Genomic DNA, 22,052 nt, shown 5'->3' on the forward strand with positions numbered 1-22,052 from the left:
TTTTGATTTCAGAATAAACTGACATTTTCCCGAATACAATATACCCTTTTAATCTAAGAGTAACGGGTATAAAAACTTAATTTCAGAACGCCAGAAAGTTTTCTGTGTAATTCTTATAGGCGTTCCATCGAATTTAACAATTCTGAAGAACCAAAGACGCCTGTTGGATAATTTAATCAATCAAATCAATCAAAAGTCAAGACCCATGGAGTAAATTTAATTTGAGCTACCTCGAGTCACTCAATCCACAGGATTTGCTCTTACGGAATATTAAGTAGCAGAGGGAGAGCAGCGCAATCATATAAAAAGGATGCGCCATCGCTGCTTTTCACCAGTCTGTCGACGGCACGGTCGAGAATGAGAGTCAAGAGCTTCACGCACTTATTAACCCTGGTAATTCCACTCTGGGCTTTGGCCTTTTGCCTCCTCGTGGTGGTGCCGGTTCCAGCCCAGACAACTAATCTGGATATCGCAAAACAGGAGCAGCAATTACAGGAATTGGAATCAAAAATGGGAGCGGAAGCGGATCAGTCCAGCGCAAATTTAGCTGGATCATTTTCCCGTTTCGGGGACAGGCGAAACCAAAAAACGTTTAATTTCGGACGAAGAGTTCCTATTATTTCTCGACCAATAATACCAATCGAGTTGGACGTCCTGATGGAAAATAATGACGATCGGACAAAATCAAAGCGTTTTGACGATTACGGCCACATGAGGTTTGGCAAACGAGGAGGTGATGATCAATTTGATGACTATGGCCACATGCGTTTCGGTCGGTAAACACAGGCCAACAACTCGGCAGAGATTAGTTATTATTTAAATCATATATACCTATGTATATGTACAAATGCATCTTAAACACATGCTTCATTAGATAGTATATACAAAATAATAAATGTACGCATTCCAAAAATGGACATATCGTGATTCTTGTTACTCGTAGAATGTTATTGTGGACGACAGTCCCTGTAAGTTGGTGTCACAGAAAACCATTCCAACCAAATTTTCCTTGAATACAAAGGGCATAGGGGAACAAGCCTGGGAAAACTGCCCCAGGCGATATTGCAAAATTTTAGATGAGGATTGGTAGATAGGAACCTAATGGATAAGAATTCCAATTTTCAAATATTTTGATCCGCTGGTTTACGAGTAATCTGCCGGAACTAAAGAACATATCACTTGATGTATCTTCCCTTCGGTGGTTCTTGAGAAAACTTTTTTGATGCCAATAATTTTTGTGTTAACCTTCAAGAATGTCAGCCAATCTTTGGATTTTTACCATTCTTATAAGATAACAAAAATCGCGATTCAAATTTTCAAAAAATTGATTCAAGACTTTCCAAGTCTGACAACACCGCCAATTTTTTACAGTTTGTGTGTCCTATAACCATCTACTTCATATAAAATATTCATAATTTTTCGAGTGGTGCAACAGTGTTAAACAAACAAAAAACTGAAGAATTTATTTCTGGAAGGGTAGGAATAGAGTCAATAAAATATATTTGGCTTGTAAATAGTTAGTTCTAAGACCAGAATTATTATCAAAGAGTAAAGTTTTTAATATTATGGGTGAAAAGTGGTCCGAATTATAAAATTTTTGGCATGTATTTGCTTGTAATTGATTTAATAGGGACCCTGTCCCAGTCTAGTCCCCAAAGCTTCGAATTTCATATCCTTCCTGGACAGAGATTTCATAAGAAATCCTTTGAGCATGGATGTCCCACAAATACTTTATTTATGTGATTCTAAAGAATTCGCGGCCCAAAGAGGATTATTTAATATGCAAGATTTCGGCACCGTTGTTATTGCGCGAAATTGTTAACAATTTGTTATCATGCTCCGGATATTAAAGCTTTCAAATTACTATCTTGCTTTTTAGAATAACGATGGTACCGAAAGGATCGCAAATTAAGTAATCCTCTTTGGACCGCGAATTCTTTAGAATCACATAAATAAAGTATTTGTGGGACATCCATGCTCAAATGATTTCTTATGAAATCTCTGTCCAGGGAGGATATGAAATTCGAAGCTTTGGGGACTAGACTGGGACTGGGTCCCTATTAAATCAATTACAAGCAAATACATGCCAAAAATTTTATAATTCGGACCACTTTTCACCCATAATATTAAAAACTTTACTCTTTGATAATAATTCTGGTCTTAGAACTAACTATTTACAAGCCAAATATATTTTATTGACTCTATTCCTCCCCTTCCAGAAATAAATTCTTCAGTTTTTTGTTTGTTTAACACTGTTGCACCACTCGAAAAATTATGAATATTTTATATGAAGTAGATGGTTATAGGACACACAAACTGTAAAAAATTGGCGGTGTTGTCAGACTTGGAAAGTCTTGAACCAATTTTTTGAAAATTTGAATCGCGATTTTTGTTAGCTTATAAGAATGGTAAAAATCCAAAGATTGGCTGACATTCTTGAAGGTTAACACAAAAATTATTGGCATCAAAAAAGTTTTCTCAGGAACCACCGAAGGGAAGATACATCAAGTGATATGTTCTTTAGTTGCGGCAGATTACTCGTAAACCAGCGGATCAAAATATTTGAAAATTGGAATTCTTATCCATTAGGTTCCTATCTACCAATCCTCATCTAAAATTTTGCAATATCGCCTGGGGCAGTTTTCCCAGGCTTGTTCCCCTATGCCCTTTCTGTGTCACAGACGCACAGTGGCGCCTTTTGACTTTTTTTTGGTAATAAATCATAACTTTTGAACCAGTGAAGATAATTGAATTTTGTAAACGGCAAATGATAGATAATTGATCCACCTTTCAAATTATTGCTTGAGACAGGGAGTGGGCGTGGCAGAGGCGTACTTACAAATCGGCAAAGTCAGAATTTAAAAACAAACCCATTTTTTTCCGACAAAAAAAAACTTTTTTTAAAAAGTTTTTGTTTTTTTTAGTTTCTTTTTTCATGTTGTAATTTTTAAAACTTATTAAAAAAAAATAAATAAAAAATTGGAATTTTTAAAAAAAATTGTTTTTTTTTTTTAAAATTACGTTTTGTTTAGTTTATTTTTTTATGTTTTAATTTTTAAAAACTAAAAAAAGAAAAAAAAAATAAATAAAAGTTTTTTTAAAAACTTTTTTTTTATATTTCATGTTTTTTGAAATAATGGTCACAATTTAGTAAACTTGGTAAATCCAATAGACCTAACATTTCTGGACTATAATTACTAGATTCTAACTCTGTGACAAGGTTGTGATTCCATGACCTTAAAATACAGTTTGGACTCGCACATACTAAATTCAATGCTTAGGCAGCGTAAGTTGTTTTGAGCTGGCAAAAGTGGCTATTTTCGTTTCTGAATAACTTTTAAACATGATTTTTTACAGTAACATGATGTATACCAAAATTTAAGGACTCTCAAGGGCTATACAGTTTGAAGTTTTAAAGGAAATCGTTGAAACCGTTTTTGAGAAAACTAAAAAAGGCTAAAAAAAAAGTTTACAAAAAATTTGTTTTGTGCATATCTTTTTAAATATTACATTTACACAAATTACATACAGGAGGCGCTTAAAGCATTTTAAAATACCTTTCAAACGAGATACAGCACAAGTCTGTAGCTTCAGTAGTTTAGAAGTTACGGCCTTCCGTATTTTAGCTATTTATAGCTGTTTTTCCGCTAAACTAGCGGGTTTTTCCAAAAGTGGTAGAGCTAAAGTTTTTTATATCGAGCTGTTGCACATCATATCAAATTTTCAGGACTTTAACACAATGTTTTGGACAAATCTTTCACAAGGTTGCGCCATATGCAATTTCTGGGACCATGACTTTTTTACCTTTTTTGGCTCTTAAAACCGCGGACGCAGGCGGACGCAGCTACAACTTTCGTAATATCAAGAAGAAAGTCCAAATAACGTTTTACGGAAGTATAAAAAAAATAGTATTAAATAGTTTTTTTTTATTTTCCATCAAAGTTGAAAAATATGGAAAAAATGGACGTTTCGCAAATAACTCATAACTAAGAGATGCGCATGGCAAACTGCAATATGTTTTACTTTTTTTACTCTTAACTAACACACCAATCCGTGGAAAAAAGAAGCAAAGCGATTCGATACCTAGTTTTTAAGAAAAACCCCCCGGAAGTGCGAAAAATTACCTAAAAACTGTGTGTTTTTTTTAAGTGAAAAATTGTTCAACTTTGAAAATTCATATCTTTTACAAAAATTTTTTGATTTGAAAAAGGGTTACATATTTGTAATAGTGGATCAATTACCTGTCGATTGGTATGGGTCACAACTTTCTAGGACAAAGTCGAAAAAGTGATTTATTGCACGTTTTTTGGCCCAAGGCGCCACTGTGAGACGTCTGTTTTTCTAAATCGTCGGCAAATCGTCCAACCTGACAGTGCACTGTACCACTGCAGTGGTACCAATTAGATCAAATTATTTATAACAGGAGAGAACGCTATAGTCGGGTGGGTGTCCCGACTATCTGATACCCGTCACTCAGCTAGCAGTGCGAGGGAGATGGAGATATAAAACTTTGATTGCGAATGGTCCGATTTGAAAAATGTCATTTACATTTCGATAGGTAGGGGCAATTAGGTATGGGGCAATTTCGTCACTGGGGCAATTATGTCACCTGCAATATCTCGGAATCCATAAGTCGTAAAAATATATAATTTTTTTGTTTTAGTCCTTCAAGACGGCATGACACAACCAATGCATTTTTTTTGCACAGAAGGTCAAGATAATTAAGCTATAATAAAAAATGTGTTTTAATAGACCAAAAGCTACAATTAATTCTCGACGAAATTTTTTCTGTATGCCACAATTGAAAAGGGATAAGATACAGTTTTTTATACCCGTTACTCGTAGAGTAAAAGGGTATACTAGATTCGTGCAAAAGTATGTAACAGCTAGAAGGAAGCGTTTCCGACCCCATAAAGTATATATATTCTTGATCAGGGTCACTAGCCGAGTCGATCTAGCCATGTCCGTCTGTCCGTCTGTCCGTCTGTATGAACGCTGAGATCTCAGAAACTACAAAAGCTAGAAGGTTGAGATTTCCCACACATATTCTTTGGCTTCCTACGCAGCGCAAGTTTATTTTAGCCGAGCGCCACGCCCCCTCTAACGCCCACAATCGCCCACTAACGATTTTAAAATGGGTCCTGCGCCCACATCCTTAAAGATTTCTGAGAAGTGTAAATGCAATTTTGTTGTGTATATTTATACCTATCGAAATGTAGAAGACATTTTTCAAATCGGACCATTCATTAAAAAGTTATACGCTTTATAAATTGTCAGCATATATCTATCTCCCTCGCACTCCCTTTAGCTGAGTTACGATTATTAGTCGGGACACCAACCCGACACAGCGTTTGCACTCCCTTTAGCTGAGTGACGGGTATTAGATAGTCGGGACACCAACCCGACTATAGCGTTCTCTCTTGTTTTATATAATACACAGTGCTATAATGTGCATTTCTGTGTTAGTGACTTTTAACTTCGCGCCTAATTTCGGCAGAAAAATAATTATTTCTAAAAAAGGACTGTCTGGGGAAATTTCGTCACCCTACGCTAAGGGTAAATTCCAAGATAATTAAGCTATAATATTAAATGTGTTTTAACAGTTCAAAAGCTACAGTTCTCGACGAAATTTTTTCTGTATGCCACAATTCAAAAGGAATAAGATACACGATTTTTTATATAATACACAGTGCTATAATGTGCATTTCTGCGTCAGTGATTTTTAACTTCGCGCCTAATTTCGGAAGAAAAATAATTATTTCTAAGGGTAAATTCCAAGATAATTAAGCTATAATATTAAATGTGTTTTAACAGTTCAAAAGCTACAGTTCTCGACGAAATTTTTTCTGTATGCCACAATTCAAAAGGAATAAGATACACGATTTTTTATATAATACACAGTGCTATAATGTGCATTTCTGCGTCAGTGATTTTTAACTTCGCGCCTAATTTCGGAAGAAAAATAATTATTTCTAAAAAAGGACTGTCTGGGGAAATTTCGCCACCCTACGCTAAGGGTAAATTCGCACCTATTTTAAATACATATTTTTATATTTGACGAGCTGGCTAACGAACAGACTACCAGCCGCAGCAACAACTATAGAACGTCAACAAAAATGGTACGCTTGATCAGTGTAGCATATTTACAGGCGTTAAACTCCCTACATTTTTAAGGTGACGAAATTGCCCCGGTGGTGTGGCGAGATTTCCCCAGTATATTGGTTTTAAATTTTATTTTTTTATAAATCACCAAGGTAATAAAAACATAGGGCAATGTCACATTTTAAAGCTTGGTGCTAACCGCATTCAACAATAAAAATAGAAATATGATAACGTGTCTCAAGATGGACAAAAAATAGCTTTGAAAAAATGCTGACGAAATTCCCCCACTCTCCCCTACTCGGTCTGATAACTTTATACTCGATTAATTCTTTAATTTTTGCACGTACTAACTCCCTTTCGCTTGGACTAAATCTGTACACACAAAAAAAAAACTTGGTAAAATCAACTGTAATAATTGTCAAACAGGCCACAACCAGCAAAATTGTCAATTCAACTAAGTAAATAGTCATTTCACAACAACAAAATACACACAATTAGCTAAGACACAAACCCAAAGCAAAAACAAAATACACGTAACTATTTTAATAGTTACGTAACTATCTTTGTTGGTCAATTTTACCAAGCAATTTTTTTTGTGTGCAGGAATAAATTGGCAACAGTTCCGGCAATTGTTTGAGCAGCGATACGAGACATCACAAACGCCAGTCGCCGTAGTTTTGAATCTTCTTAGTAGTCGCCCAAGCAATTTAGCAATGTATGTAAAACTTCCTATTTAAATTCGCGTGCGAACTGACTTTGAGGTTAATTGTAGGGGGACAGAACTAAGATTGGGGTAAAGAGAAAGGGAATACCTAAAAAAAAGGGTGCTGCCTAGATGGAATGGCAGCAGCTGATGTGTGTGTGTCGGTGTCAGCAGCGAAGATGTTGTTTGCCGCTGACATTGCCCACCCTACCATGATCACCACAGCCGCATAACCTGACACAGGTTGGTGATCCCTTCGACACACGCCTAACTCCTAATCATCATCATCGCTGCAAGCTTCCATTAGAACAAATTTAGCAATTCATGTTTATAATAGGTGATCATTAAAGTTACAAAGTTAAGTATCATATAAAGTTTATGCTAAGCTCATATTGAATGAGTATATTTAAATCAAAGCAAGAAAATTTAAAAATTAATTAAAAATTGATTTCAAAAGTATTGAATGTAATTGAATTCACTGAGCAAGTATTTTAGTCATGGAGGAATTTGTTTCATAATATCAAAATCATTGAAATATTATAGTGGACAGTCAATCAAAATGTGTAGCATTACGACCGGAGCCGATCAATTACCCAAAATATCCAACGTTGAAAGCGCTTTCAATATGTTGCATTATTGGCTGTAATTTTGTTTATAAATTTTAAAACCGCATTTAAATTGTACAATTTAAATTGTAAACTGTGTGTAAAGATTAATTAGGGAAAACACTTCCAGGGACTTAAACACTTGCTCTCATGACGAGATTTGCTTACTGCATAAGGAATTCTTCGATTACACTAGGATTTAAGGTAATTTACGTTAACTGCTTATTAAATATTTAAATTTTAATTAATTTAGCGATACAGAAATTAAGTTTAAGAAAAGGAATTTAGTTGATAAGAATTTAACTGATTTGAATTTAAATTGTGTTGGTAAAACTGGACTGGATCACAAAATGGGTGTTGCAGGCTTGGGCCTGCCCACTTGCGCACTTTCAGCAGAGGGCTGCACTATGAATGTATGTGAGACACAGGGTGCACTATGTTGTTGGCACTGATGTGCATGAATTTGTACAGAATTGTTTGGACCAGAATTCACAAGAATTTTCAGGGTGGACGCTAGGTGGCAACGCTGGTTGAAATTTTCACAGTTTTTTGTTCACTTTCTTGATTTGATTTTTGTTTGATGTTTTATGATGAATGTGGAAAACTGATGAAAATCCTGACGATCACGTTGGTGGCGTTGGTGGTATACAGTTTTCCCAAAAAAACGGGAGCCAATAGATGGAGTAAACTCGACTTCAATTTTCCCCGATGCAGACGAAAATCTGGGCAGGCCGTAAGCCACGTGAAGGAGTAAACTCGACTTCAATTTTCCACGATGCAGACGAAAATCTGTGCAGAAATTTTCCTGGGCCGTAAGCCACGTGAAGGAGTAAACTCGACTTCCAAGAATTTTCCTATAAAACGCATTACTTTATAAGTGGGGTTTTTCCACGAAATAATAGTTAAACTTACTTCCTTTAATCAACAGGAACCCACTGGTAAAAGAAAACCTTATAAAAGGCTGAGGATGTCTGATATGCTCAGGAGAGAACGATCTTCACACGGCCAAGGTCCAAAACGGAAAGACCGAATAATCGAAATGCATCAGGCAGCCAGGCTTGTTTATCGAAAAAGAGTGGGACCTGAGGTTCTCAAAAATCTTTATCGAACACGTATTATCAGTGTTGTAAAGTCAGAAATTATTTGAATTTGTCTCTGCCATTTTAATTCCAGGCGGCAACTTTAAAGACTGGCGGGAGTTTTAAATTGAAGTGGGACATTTAAAAATTGAAAATGTTAACGACAAGCGCCCTACAGCAACGGTAAAAGTTTTCCTGTTTTTGCGAGTCGCAGCGTGACGTCATTGTGCACAAAAATGCGTAATTTGAATTCTGAACAAATGATACACACAACGCCTGTAAACAACAGACGTGAACTGAAAGCTGAGCTGCAAGTATTTTCAGCGCTGAAGGAGCGCCCTGTTACATCAAACTGGGAACCGCACACCAAGCGTGCTAAAACTGTGGAGCTCAAATGTTATCAGTGCACTATGGGGTAAAAGTCCGTGCTTTTGGCATAAACGCAAAAAAAAAGTTACTAATTTAAAAAACAAATATTTTGTTCTAATACTAAAATGGTTAAACTTATTAGAACAATTTTTTTTTTAAATTTAACGCGCCACCGATAATTTTTTGTAGCCGATCAAACACACAAAAAAATTTGCTTGGTAAAATTGACCAAAAAAGATAGTTACGTAACTATTAAAATAAATGCTAATTGTGTGTATTTTCTTGTTGTGAAATGACTATTTACTTAGTAGAATTGACAATTTTCCTGGTTGGGGGTTTGACAATTATTACAGTTGATTTTACCAAGTTTTTTTTTTGTGTGTACAGATTTAGTCCAAGCGAAAGGGAGTTAGTACGTGCAAAAATTAAAGAATTAATCGAGTATAAAGTTATCAGACCGAGTAGGGGAGAGTGGGGGAATTTCGTCAGCATTTTTTCAAAGCTATTTTTTGTCCATCTTGAGACACGTTATCATATTTCTATTTTTATTGTTGAATGCGGTTAGCACCAAGCTTTAAAATGTGACATTGCCCTATGTTTTTATTACCTTGGTGATTTATAAAAAAATAAAATTTAAAACCAATATACTGGGGAAATCTCGCCACACCACCGGGGCAATTTCGTCACCTTAAAAATGTAGGGAGTTTAACGCCTGTAAATATGCTACACTGATCAAGCGTACCATTTTTGTTGACGTTCTATAGTTGTTGCTGCGGCTGGTAGTCTGTTCGTTAGCCAGCTCGTCAAATATAAAAATATGTATTTAAAATAGGTGCGAATTTACCCTTAGCGTAGGGTGGCGAAATTTCCCCAGACAGTCCTTTTTTAGAAATAATTATTTTTCTTCCGAAATTAGGCGCGAAGTTAAAAATCACTGACGCAGAAATGCACATTATAGCACTGTGTATTATATAAAAAATCGTGTATCTTATTCCTTTTGAATTGTGGCATACAGAAAAAATTTCGTCGAGAACTGTAGCTTTTGAACTGTTAAAACACATTTAATATTATAGCTTAATTATCTTGGAATTTACCCTTAGAAATAATTATTTTTCTTCCGAAATTAGGCGCGAAGTTAAAAATCACTGACGCAGAAATGCACATTATAGCACTGTGTATTATATAAAAAATCGTGTATCTTATTCCTTTTGAATTGTGGCATACAGAAAAAATTTCGTCGAGAACTGTAGCTTTTGAACTGTTAAAACACATTTAATATTATAGCTTAATTATCTTGGAATTTACCCTTAGCGTAGGGTGACGAAATTTCCCCAGACAGTCCTTTTTTAGAAATAATTATTTTTCTTCCGAAATTAGGCGCGAAGTTAAAAATCCCTGACGCAGAAATGCACATTATAGCACTGTGTATTATATAAAAAATCGTGTATCTTATTCCTTTTGAATTGTGGCATACAGAAAAAATTTCGTCGAGAACTAAATGTAGCTTTTGAACTGTTAAAGCACATTTAATATTATAGCTTAATTATCTTGGCCTTCTGTGCAAAACAAATGCATTGGTTGTGTCTGGCCGTCTTGAAGGACTAAAACAAAAAAATTATATATTTTTACGACATATGGATTCCGAGATATTGCAGGTGACGAAATTGCCCCTGTGACGAAATTCCCCCACTCTCCCCTAGTTTATTATTTGCTTGCCCTGCGTTATAAGTAAAGAAGAAAAACGGTTCAGCAAGACTTTGTGTTGATTATAGGGAAATTATAGAAATACAGTAGCTGATAGGTTTCCATTACCGTTGATAGCAGATCAACCAGCTAGACTTAGGGGAGCTAAATATTTGACTTCTCTTGACATGGCTAGCGGGTATTACCAGATTTCAATGCACCCTCAATCAATTGAGTATATTGCTTTTGTTACTCCAGATGGGCAGTACGAATTTCTATCGATGCCATTTGGATTAAAAACGCACCCTCAGTGTTTCAAAGAGCTGTGTTGAAAGCACTTGGCAGTCTAGCTCATTCCTTTGTAAATGTTTATATGGACGATATATTATTTGTTTCAGAAGCAAAGGAAGAAGCGTTTGAGCGGTTGTAACTTTTATTAGACGTTCTAGTTAAGGCTGGATTCACATTGAACATTTCGAAGTGCTTTTTCTTAAGGTCTGCAGTTCGCTACCTTGGCTATGAGATAAAAGCGGGGGAGATACGTCGAAAAATAGAATCGCTTCTTAAAATCTAGAAAATTTATTCTTGAATTTTTGCCAAAGGCGACCTCACCTTTGTTTCAAGAAATAATTTTTTTGAGAGGCACCATTAAAACACGGAAAAATATTTCTTGAAACAAGAAATTAAATTTCTTAAAACAAGAAATGGTTATTTAGAAAGCCGCCATTAAAACAAGAAAAAATATATCTGGAAACAAGAAAGACGATTCTTGTTTCAAAGGTTGCTTCTTTCTTGTTTCAAGAAATTAAATTTCTGAAAACAATAAATTAAATTTCTTGAATGGTTTTTTAGAAAGGCACCTTCTAAACAAGAAACAAGAGAGAACGCTATAGTCGGGTTCGTGTCCCGACTATCTAATACCCGTCACTCAGTGCGAGCGCTGTACTCGGGTTGGTGTCCCGACTAATAATCGTAACTCAGCTAAAGGGAGTGCGAGGGAGATAGATATAGAAATTTTGATTGCGTATAACTTTTTAATGAATGGTCCGATTTGAAAAATGTCTTCTACATTTCGATAGGTATAAATATGCACAACAAAATTGCATTTATACCTCTCGGAAATCTTAAAAGGTGTGGGCGCCAGACACATTTTAAAATCGTTAGTGGTCGATTGTGGGCGTTAGAGGGGGCGTGGCACTCGGCTAAAATAAACTTGCGCTGCGTAGGAAGCCCAAGAATATGCGTGGAAAATCTCAACCTTCTAGCTTTTGTAGTTTCCGAGATCTCAGCGTTCATACAGACAGACAGACGGACAGACGGACATGGCTAGATCGACTCGGCTAGTGATCCTGATCAAAAATATATATAGTTTATAGGGTCGGAAACGCTTCCTTCTACCTGTTACATACTTTTCAACGAATCTAATATACCCTTTTACTCTACGAGTAACGGGTATAAAAATATTAAAACAAGAAAAGCAATTCTTGTTTTAAAAGTGGATTCTTTCTTGTCTTCTTGTTCTTAAATCAAGAAATAACATTTCTTGAAAGGAAGTTTTAAAAACCCTGAAAGTAATATGTATTATTTGTATGTATTTTTGTGTATTATTATAGAGGGTATTATAATTTCAGTCAGATGTTTGCAACGCAGTGAAGGAGACGTTTCCGACCACATAAAGTATATATATTCTTGATCAGCATCAATAGCCGAGTCCATCTAGCCATGTCCGTCTGTCCATCTGTCCGTTTCTATGCGAACTAGTCCCTCAGTGTTAAAGCTATCGCGATGAAACTTTTCCAAAAGTCTTCTTTCTATTGCAGGTAGTACATATGTCGGAACGAGCCGGATCGGACCACTATATCTTATGGCTGCCATAGGAATAATTAACAAAATAATAGAAAAAACTTTATAGAAAGTAGGCTTTTTGATTTTTGACAATGTAAAAACAACATTTTAGGTAGGCATACCTGCAAGGGTATATAAACTTCGGCTGGCCGAAGTTAACTTCCTTTGTTTTTTTTTACATTTCAAACATTTAACACAAACATATGAATTAACATTTATTATTTAGCATATAAGTTATTATTGGTGGTGTATTTAATTCACATAATTTAATATTGTATAACCCAAGGTCTGTCGAAGTTCATATGATATAATGTGATCTCAAAACTCAGTATGTAGTTGCAGGCATCCAAAACCATTTTCTTCGCCTTCCCTCATTTGGAAAAAAAGAATTATTGAGATATCAAATAATTCTTTTAAGTTAACAACATTTTTGGAAATAATGTAAAGTTAATAATAGCCAAAATACATTCACGTTGGTCAAAAGACAGAGAGAGGAGCAAGACAGGTAGAACACGAGGATGGAAGGGTTGAAAATCGAATTTCAGAGAGAGAGATCCGGGAGAGACACGTACATACTTACACATATATTTACATACAGGCCTTTGCGCGAAGGGGGTCCGAGTGTAAGCAGGGCAGATCATGAAAATTTTAGGAAGATGAGAGAAACGGAGCAGAATATGAAAGGGTTGAAAATCGGGTTTCAGATCGGGTGAGCCGCGTACATGCATACATACTTACATGCCTAGGTATGTCAAACAAGTACAACATATTGTCAAGTTAGGTTATGTGGCTAAGCTTTCCATAAAATTATAAAGTTGGAATAAAACTGAGATGTTTACTGTACACAAGGACGTGTATATGTCAGAATGGCCGTGTCGGAGAAAAAGTACTGTAGCATATCGATAGGCACGAGACTTTAAGGTATGACCATGGGTTGTTGGGTGGTGTTGGTAAATATTAGTCCTGGTAGAATAGAGACTCAGTTTTGCGAACTGGGGCTGTACGTGGCTTCGTTTGCGTTGCTAGATCTGGTCTCTTTTCCCTCTCCTCTGGTTTCCGGCGTGAAAAGGTCACGCGTAAAGCAGGCCATCCACAGTCGAATTTGTTCGGCGAACATGTTCGTGTGTTCATCGTTGGTGGCAGTGTTCGCGTTTAGATTTTATATAAATTTGTTTGACGTTTTGTTCGATAAGGATAGAAACGATTCTATCTTGCCTGTGTTCGCGAAAATGTTCGTCGAGCAAATTCGACTGTGGATGGCCTGCTTAAGTTCTAAGAGTTCCAAGCTGTAAGTTTTAAGAGACAACGATGAGCAACAAAGGCAACGAAGACTCGCTGCATCCGAGTATGGAACATCAGAAATCGGACGAAAAAGCAACCAACAACGACGACCTGCACGGGGATGACTTCAATTCCCCGACAAATATTTAAAGTTCCAGCAGAAAATAAAACTTTAAATAATCTTACGTTTACTCTTCTAAGGATTCTCCTCTCTAGCCTAGCCTCTCGAAGTTTTTGTCTTCGCAAGTACTTTAGAGCAAGAATTCGTACACATGAGCAAGAATTTTGGTTTGCTCTAAAATTCTTGCCAAAGTAAATAAACCAACGCAGCAGCTGCAAAGAGCTGTTCAGGGTTGCAATATGTAGCCGGGCGGGTAATTCCAATTTTTCATTTTTATACCCGTTACTCGTATAGTAAAAGGGAGTCTTCGGTATTTTGCCTTCTCACTTTTTTGAGCACAAACGTTCTTAAAATCAAGAATACAAGTATTCTTGATCTGGTTTTTTAAGAATACATCATTCTTGATTTCGTTTATCAAGCATGAACAGCGTTCATTCTCTACATTCTCTCTGGAATTTTTCGGCAAGCTACCGCAGTTCACTTCGGCTCTTGTGAAATGCTAGTTTTTTTCGACCAGTTTCTCGTAGTAAGTGAAGCGATGGACGCTGACGACACCCGTTTAAAGAACCTTCTAGAGGAAGTATATATTTTGAGTGCGCTGCCGTTCCTTAAACGGAAGTATTTAATTATAACATTAATGCTATAAACAAGAAAGGAAGAAATAAGACTTTCGGGAAAGTTTCATCGCGATAGCTTTAAAACTTTATGTGGTCGGAAACGTGTCCTTCACTGCGTTGCAAACATCTGACTGAAATTATAATACCCTCTGCAAGGGTATAATAATAATAAATTATCATTAATAATAGTGAAAATATGCCATTTAATAAATAAATACTTTGAATATGTAAGTACATACCAGAGAGCTGCAACGAGTCAATCATTTTCGGGTACACCCGATCATTTATCTATCCGTTTATCCTATCATTTACTCGTATCCGTTTTGATTAATCGCTTTGGGTGAGCGAAATGAAATGAGCGGTGAGCGAATGCGATCGTGCCATGAATGATCGTTTGTGATCGTTCAAGTGTGTGATCTGATCGTGTGTGAACGTTCGGCTTAAAGATTTTACCCGTTTGTGATCGAATATTTTGTGCAATCGATTGGTGTGATCGTGCTTCGCGCCTACCGGTATGACCGTGCAGTTCGTGTTATTGCTTTATATTTTGCACAACATATTTTTATATTTGCACAAAAGGACAACAAGTAATAGATTTTGAAAGCATTTTAGAACTAATATCAACTGGAACCTACACGTTGTCAGGCCAACGGAAAGGAAAAAGTTCCATATGGAATAAACATTTCTCATTAAACATATAATACATTGAAGTGCACTTTCCCCCTATTTTATTTCGTCGTCACAAGAAATCATATTAATCCGTTCACAATCTATTCATGTACAACTGACTCGAGGTCCCAATCATCGGGAACGATCATTTTGTTCACCAACACCCGAAGTTCAAAATCACATCATTGATCGTTACGAAGCAAATCGGGTAGTTGATCGAATTGTACTTTGGCTTTCGGGTTTGTTCGTGATTATTCGTTGGCGAGTGAGTTTACCGGATTAAAAAATGATCGCGCGATGATCGATCGTACTCGATCATACTCGTTGCAGCTCTCTGGTACATACACGTTTGTGCAAAATCGTGACGCCACGCTAAATGCACCTACCCACCGGGAAAGTGAGAAGGTGGTTCTTTGTGTGTTGAAAATCCTGTTCCTTTTAGCAGAAAAAGTGTTGGAAACCCTGTATCTTCTAGCAGGCAACGGTGTAGGGAAAATGTAAATTTCCTTGGGAAACCACTTAGAAGCCTCATTTACCCCTTACTTTTTGTGTAACCCCCGTGTATTCTGAAACCAGAGACGGAAGAAATGTAAGGGGTAAATGAGGTTTTGTCCCTTCCGCTCGTATGGAGAAACGTCATGAAAATATCATGTTTTCCAGAGGAATGTTCCCGCTGGGAATGTTCCCGCTGTATACATATGTATGTGTGCTTATGCAGGAGCGTGCTTGTGCTTGTAAGGTTCTGTTTTAAAAAGGTAATATGAAATAATACTTTAACTATATTGCTGGGCGCTGGAGTGAACTATGAGTGTCTAGACTTCATAGACAAGGAAGAGATCAAGGAGGCGATTCCGGGAGAAGCTGTTCGCAAAACTCGAAAGTACATATGTATTCGGTGTTTTTTTTTGCAACTTTAAACATCAATAAAAGGCATAAAACTAATAAAATAAAAAAATTTAATGATGCAGGATTAAAGCTTGTTTTATTACTTTTTCATAAATATATATATGTTTATACTTTTTTTTTTAATTTAACTGAGAGACATGCACAAACGAAAAAAAACAGAAAGTTAAGGCAACATTAATATTCGGGTTTTCCATTTTGTACAAAAAATCGCAAAATTTATTAAGGAAATAAACTTAAATTGACATTTTTAATGCTAGCCATTATTGTCTAACGTGTCCCTTAAATATTTTGTCATACTGCCACAAAAAATGGATGGGTAGAAAAACAAAGTCGCTTGAAAATTCAATTTTCCTTAAGTTTTGTATGGAATCAAGCAGCAAAACGCTTCTTCTGAGCGACTTTGTTTTTCTACCCATCCATTTCTTTTAAATTATAAATAATTTGCAATTTGTATTATTTATTGTTATTTTAATTATATATAAATCTTGCAGTTTGTGGGACGTAAGCAGGAAGAGAACGAGAAACCATCGCTGATTGGTATCGATCCACCTAGAGGTATAAGAGGTATAGAGGTAAGTATAAAGCTTTATAGTTGGGGTTTTATTTATTGTGCATTTTATGTATGTTACTTAAATTCATTCATACTTACTTAATAATGATAAGACTGCTGTTAGACTTAAATATGTTTAGTTATAAGTAATTTGTAATTATGTTATATTTATAGTAATAAATAAAATGTAAAGAAAGTGAATATAACAATTTTTAATTTTTCTGAAAAATTCCCTTTGGGATCAAGAGCGGAACATTCTTGAAATCGAGAAGAACGTGTCCTTGAAATCAAGCACACTTAATAATGAAATCAAGAAGAATCGCTCTTGAAATCAAAGAGAGTTTCGTTTCGGTGGAGGATATATTACTAAAATCAAGAGCGCCTAATCTTGGAAAAGAGAACGCCCGGTCTTGAAATCAAGAATGTCTATGCTTGAATCCAAGAATTGTTCTTCTTGAAACCAAAAAGATTTTTACTGAAATCAAGAATACTTATTTTCAAAAAAAAATTGCTCAATACTCGTTTCTGATTTTAGTAAAACCGTTCTTGGTTCACTTTTGAGGACGGAAATACTGAAATCAAGAACGATGCAAGCCATTTGGCCTAGTGGATAAGACATCTGACTACCAATCTAAGCGGTACGAGGATCGAATTCCGCTGTAAAATTTTTAAGTAATTATTTTAAGTTAGCCTTGCCTTAAACATATTTATACATGGGCTTAAGATAAAAGCTGGTGGGGGATTACAATTCAATCATTTCAGCCCCCAAAAAAGATTCGTAGGCTACGCCCATGTGCTAAAGCTCGGAACACGCTATGCAATTAATTTGCAGCAAGTTGATTGCTGCAAATGCTGCGAACAAATTTAAGAAGTTCTTCGCTTGCAGCAAAATGGTTGCACTAATGTTTAAACGTGCAAATTTGATAGCAGGAATCACCGTTTATAATTATATTATTTGAAATTGTGACAGGTTTGGGAACAGCTTGTGAATCGTCACTGCACTCATAAAAATTAATTTCCAACTTTTAGAAATCTCGCCATTAAATAGAAAAAAAAAAGGTGTTCTGTCACGACAGAAGTGAAACTTCTAGTATTCCTCTCTCGTTTATCATTTCATTATCTCTTTTTATACCCTTGCAGAGGGTATTATGATTTCAGTTAGAAGTTTGCAACGCAGTGAAGGAGACGTTTCCGACCCCATAAAGTATATATATTCTTGATCAGCATCACTAGACGGTCGATCTAGCCATGTCCGTCTGTCCGTCCGTCTATCGGTCCGTTTCTACGCAAACTAGTCTCTCAGGTAGTATATAAGTCGGAACCGGCCGGATCGGAGAACTATATCTTATAGCTTCCATAGGAAAGATCGGAAAAGAAATTTTAAAAAATTCTGGCTTTGGTGTTTTTTTGAAATATTAACTTCTACTCTTGGGAATGTAATTTCTTAAATATTTATGAGTTTCGAAAAAAATTTAGAAAAAATCGGGACACCATATCATATAGCTGCAATAGAAACGGTCTGAGCGCGCTCAGAGCGAAGAGAGCAAAAAAGAGATATGTACACATGTATATTTATACCAGCGTACAAAGGGCCAGAATGTTAATTTTTTGGCCAAAAATCTGTAATTTCTTTCCTAGGACACTTAGAGGTATGCAGTTTTTTTGCGTTTTTTTCTCAAAAGATTGAACTTTCCAACGAACTAAAAGTAAAATTTCTTGGAATTTTATATAATATAGATAATCCTAACCAAAGTCGGAAAATTCTTCGTACTTTTCGGCTTATCATTTAAAAAAAAAAACTAGAAGGCCTACTTAATTCATTTTCACTCACGATAAAGTATGAGATAAGACAAACTAAAAAAAATTAACATCGCTAAAAAATATTTTGTCGTTTAAGATTTATGAACCGTTAAAAACTGCAACTTTCGGAGGCTCCCACATCAACGTTTGTCAAAAAATAGATTTAAAAACAATTTCTATTTTTTTTCTTGTTTTCTTTTAAGATTTTTATAATCAAATTATTAAAAAAAATTGTTTTACAAATATGGTTTTTTAATTTGTTTATGGCTTATTTGACATATTCTAAAGTCATCGCAAATGTATGGTACATTTATATTTGCATAGTCCAAATTAAATAGATAGATATAGATTTCGAAATACCATGATCGATTATTGTACGTAAAAAGTAGATATTAGATGTTAGTCACACTAAAATCAAATTTTTGCGTGCAAAATGTTTACTAAACCCTTGAGAAAAAAAGTACAGCATACTTTTGGGCTCTCTTAGCAAAGCTCTACAAAGTAGCTCGACTTCGAGTTAAGCCTTCAATTAAAACTTAAATTACCGAAAATTAAGGCAAAATCGCATCGAGTCGGCGGTATACGCTTTTAGAAAATTGATCAACGAATTTTTTTCTTTGAAGGATTGAACTAACTCGGGGATGGCACTTAAAGGCACTCGAAAAGCAATTTGCCAAAAAAAGCCGTAAAAATCAACAAATAAATTTATTTTAGGAAGCAAGTAAGACATACGAGCTATATTATGTTTTTTATTTGTTAAAAATAATCACATTTAACAGTTTCGTGAAGAGTCAAACATCTACATCAACATCTTTGAATTTAAGATTTTTTTAAATTTTCATCAATATTTGTTGAATTTTCCACTTTGAAAGTACGGCAAAAGAAAACTACTTGCCCGAATTCTTTAAAAATTTGGCATAAATTAGTTTAATGTATTATGAAAAGAAATTCAAACTTAATTAGGTAATTTTTTTAAAAAACAAAAACGTATTTTTGGCCAAAAATTGGATCGGCTGGCCCAATGTGCGTTAAAGTATTTTTTGTAAAGCAAAAACAAAAATATGGAAAAAATTGATATTTGAGATATTCTATGAAGGTTAGGTTCAGACAGTTTCTACATTATTTCTTAACAAAATAAATTTGGTTTCATAAAAATCGGATCTACACAGCGACCTGTGGACGATCCGCAGCTGGCCTCCTTTTTTTTAAAAGAGGGTTGACAAAAAAATTCCCACGGCCGCCATTTTAAAAGATAAAAAAAAAATTAAAATTGGTTTAAATTATATAAGAACTGTGTAATCAACATGCCTAGTTGCGAAATTCCAGCACAAACCCTTATTGGTTAAAAAATATTACGAAAAACTTGACAAATTTGCAGTTTTATATGTATCTTCCCCATTAAACACAATTGTCTTATTGGTTGTTGGAGAGCTATATTTTCGAAAAAAATCTATCTTTTAGCTATTTTTTGTTTTACTTTTTTTTAAGAAAAAAAAATTTTTATAGATTTACACTCTAATCGAATTGGAATATAATTACATGCTCAACCCAGTATGAAATTCTATATTTAAACAATATTTTTTGGATAAAATATTTATGTTATGAAGAAAATTAATGTAAGGATTTGTGTCGAAAAATTAATTTCTTTGTTTCTGTTCCGTGCAGCTGATAACTTTGCAAGTTTTTTATATTTTTTAAGTAGTTTGCATAGGACAATATACTGTTGTTTTTACGAAAATTAAGGAAAAAAGTTATTATAAAATCTTTTCTCGGCCTTTAGCCTAAAAAAAGGAATTTTTAAAATTTAAAATAAAAACCAAATGGGGTCTTGCAAAAAAAATATCAATTTTTTTCTTGTAGATTAACATCTTAAGATTATACAAAAAAAATTTTAAGTCAATCGGACCAAAACTTTAGAAGTTGTGCTAAAACTAGTACCCTAACCTTTAAGACTTTCGGTACGTAAGTGCATCTTAGAGCGCGTTTTTCTCGAAACCACGTTTCGAAAGTCTGTGTTCATCGGCATTTCTAAACGGCTCAACCGATCGTTTTTAATTTGTCGCATATTTTTCTGCATAAAATAAACCCGCCCCCTGGGAAGCGTTTTTTTTTTTTTAACTTAAAATATTTTATTTTTAAGCCGAAAGTCAAATTTTGTAGGTTAAAAACGCATTTTTAACTTTGGACTTTCAAAAAAATTGTTAAAAACAAAAATTTAAAAAAGGGCTTCCCAGAGGGCGGGTTTTTAGAAGTAAAACTTTTTTAGGCGCTTTGTGGATTTTCGGGGACGGAGTAAAACCGATTCATGGATTCATGACCTTCACGAAAATCGTACATATCCCGTTATTTTCTTCACCGCCTACGAACGTTCTCTTTGTCCACTTCTTTCCTCTCTTCGCTCTGAGCGCGCCCGCACATGGAGCCATGGTGAAACTATACAAGGTGATCTCGTCAGCTCTGCTGAGGACGTTAAATATGTTTACCTCTCTGTCTCTCTTAAGCGATAGAATGAGAAAGCTAGATAGATAGATGGCACAAATAACGTCCTCAAAAGAGGGCAGCTCTCGCGACGAGATCACCTTGTATAGTTCCACCATGCATGGAGCGAGCTCAGCTCTGCTGAGCAAATTATATATGTTTACCTGTCTGTCTCTCTTAAGCGATAGAATGAGATAGCTAGATTGAGACTGGCACAAATGACGTTTTAAAAGAGAGCAGCCCCAGCGGGAGAGTGAGAAGTTGGTTTTTGTGTTCTTGAAATCCTATTCCTTTTTGCATGCGGCGGTGTAGGGATAGATATTTTCTGAGCGTTAAATGGGGGTAGGTTTCTGAGTAGCATCAATATCAGGCCACTTATGCGCTGTGTGATTTCTGTGGCACTACGATTATAATATTATTTAACAAAAAAATCACCTGCTTATAATATTCAAAAATCCTATGATTTACACCAAAACCAAAAGACTTGTTCTCAAATTTATTTTTAATTTTCAGTAGTTTTAAAATTCGTAGAAAAAATATTAATAATTGTTAATCAAATTAATTTAACTATATAACTATTATCTATAATCATATTATTGATTTATTTTACTAAAAAATTTTACAAATAATAATAAGAATGAATGTGAGATTCAACAAAATTATAGAGAAAAGCCACGGTAAGACGATTAAAATATTTGACCACATTTATCAAGGATTGCCATTAAATTACAAAGAAAACTATTATTGTTTTATATATTTTTAAACATTTTTTGTGAAATAAAATAATTTGATCGTCAGATCGTGGCCTAAGCCATTTTTAAGTGTTGTTAAAATATACAAATTCGTGTTAATGGTATTGATAACACGAAAAATGCCTAATATACCTATAATATACGTAACCTTTAATGATTATGGTCCATGAAAAATATTGTTAAAACGATAGATTTATTCGCGTGTGACCTTTACTTACAACGAAATTATGACCAAATTTTATCTGCCTTTGGCATGTTAAAGCCCAAGAATATGCGTGGAAAATCTCAACCTTCTAGCTTTTGTAGTTTCTGAGATCTCAGCGTTCATACAGACGGACAGACGGACACACGGACATGGCTAGATCGACTCGGCTAGTGCCCCTGATCAAGAATATATATGGCCTGCTTTAACAATACTCACAAGTGCGAGTGAGAGGAGTCTGCGTAGTAAGTGCGAGTGAAACGACAATAGAGCTTGTGGTTTAACACTTA

At 35.2% G+C, this 22,052-nt stretch overlaps 1 protein-coding gene across 1 annotated transcript; it reads left to right on the top strand.

Annotated features, from left to right (window-relative positions):
• The first annotated feature begins 319 nt into the window (after positions 1-319).
• Dsk (Drosulfakinin) lies at positions 320-917 on the top strand. Its single transcript, XM_017159942.2, has one exon. The coding sequence runs from the start codon at positions 358-360 to the stop codon at positions 778-780; it is 423 nt and encodes a 140-aa protein (XP_017015431.1). The 5' UTR covers positions 320-357; the 3' UTR covers positions 781-917.
• Positions 918-22,052: the final 21,135 nt, after the last annotated feature.

This window comes from Drosophila takahashii, chromosome 3R (genome assembly GCF_030179915.1).
Source record: "Drosophila takahashii strain IR98-3 E-12201 chromosome 3R, DtakHiC1v2, whole genome shotgun sequence".
Taxonomy (NCBI): domain Eukaryota; kingdom Metazoa; phylum Arthropoda; class Insecta; order Diptera; family Drosophilidae; genus Drosophila; species Drosophila takahashii.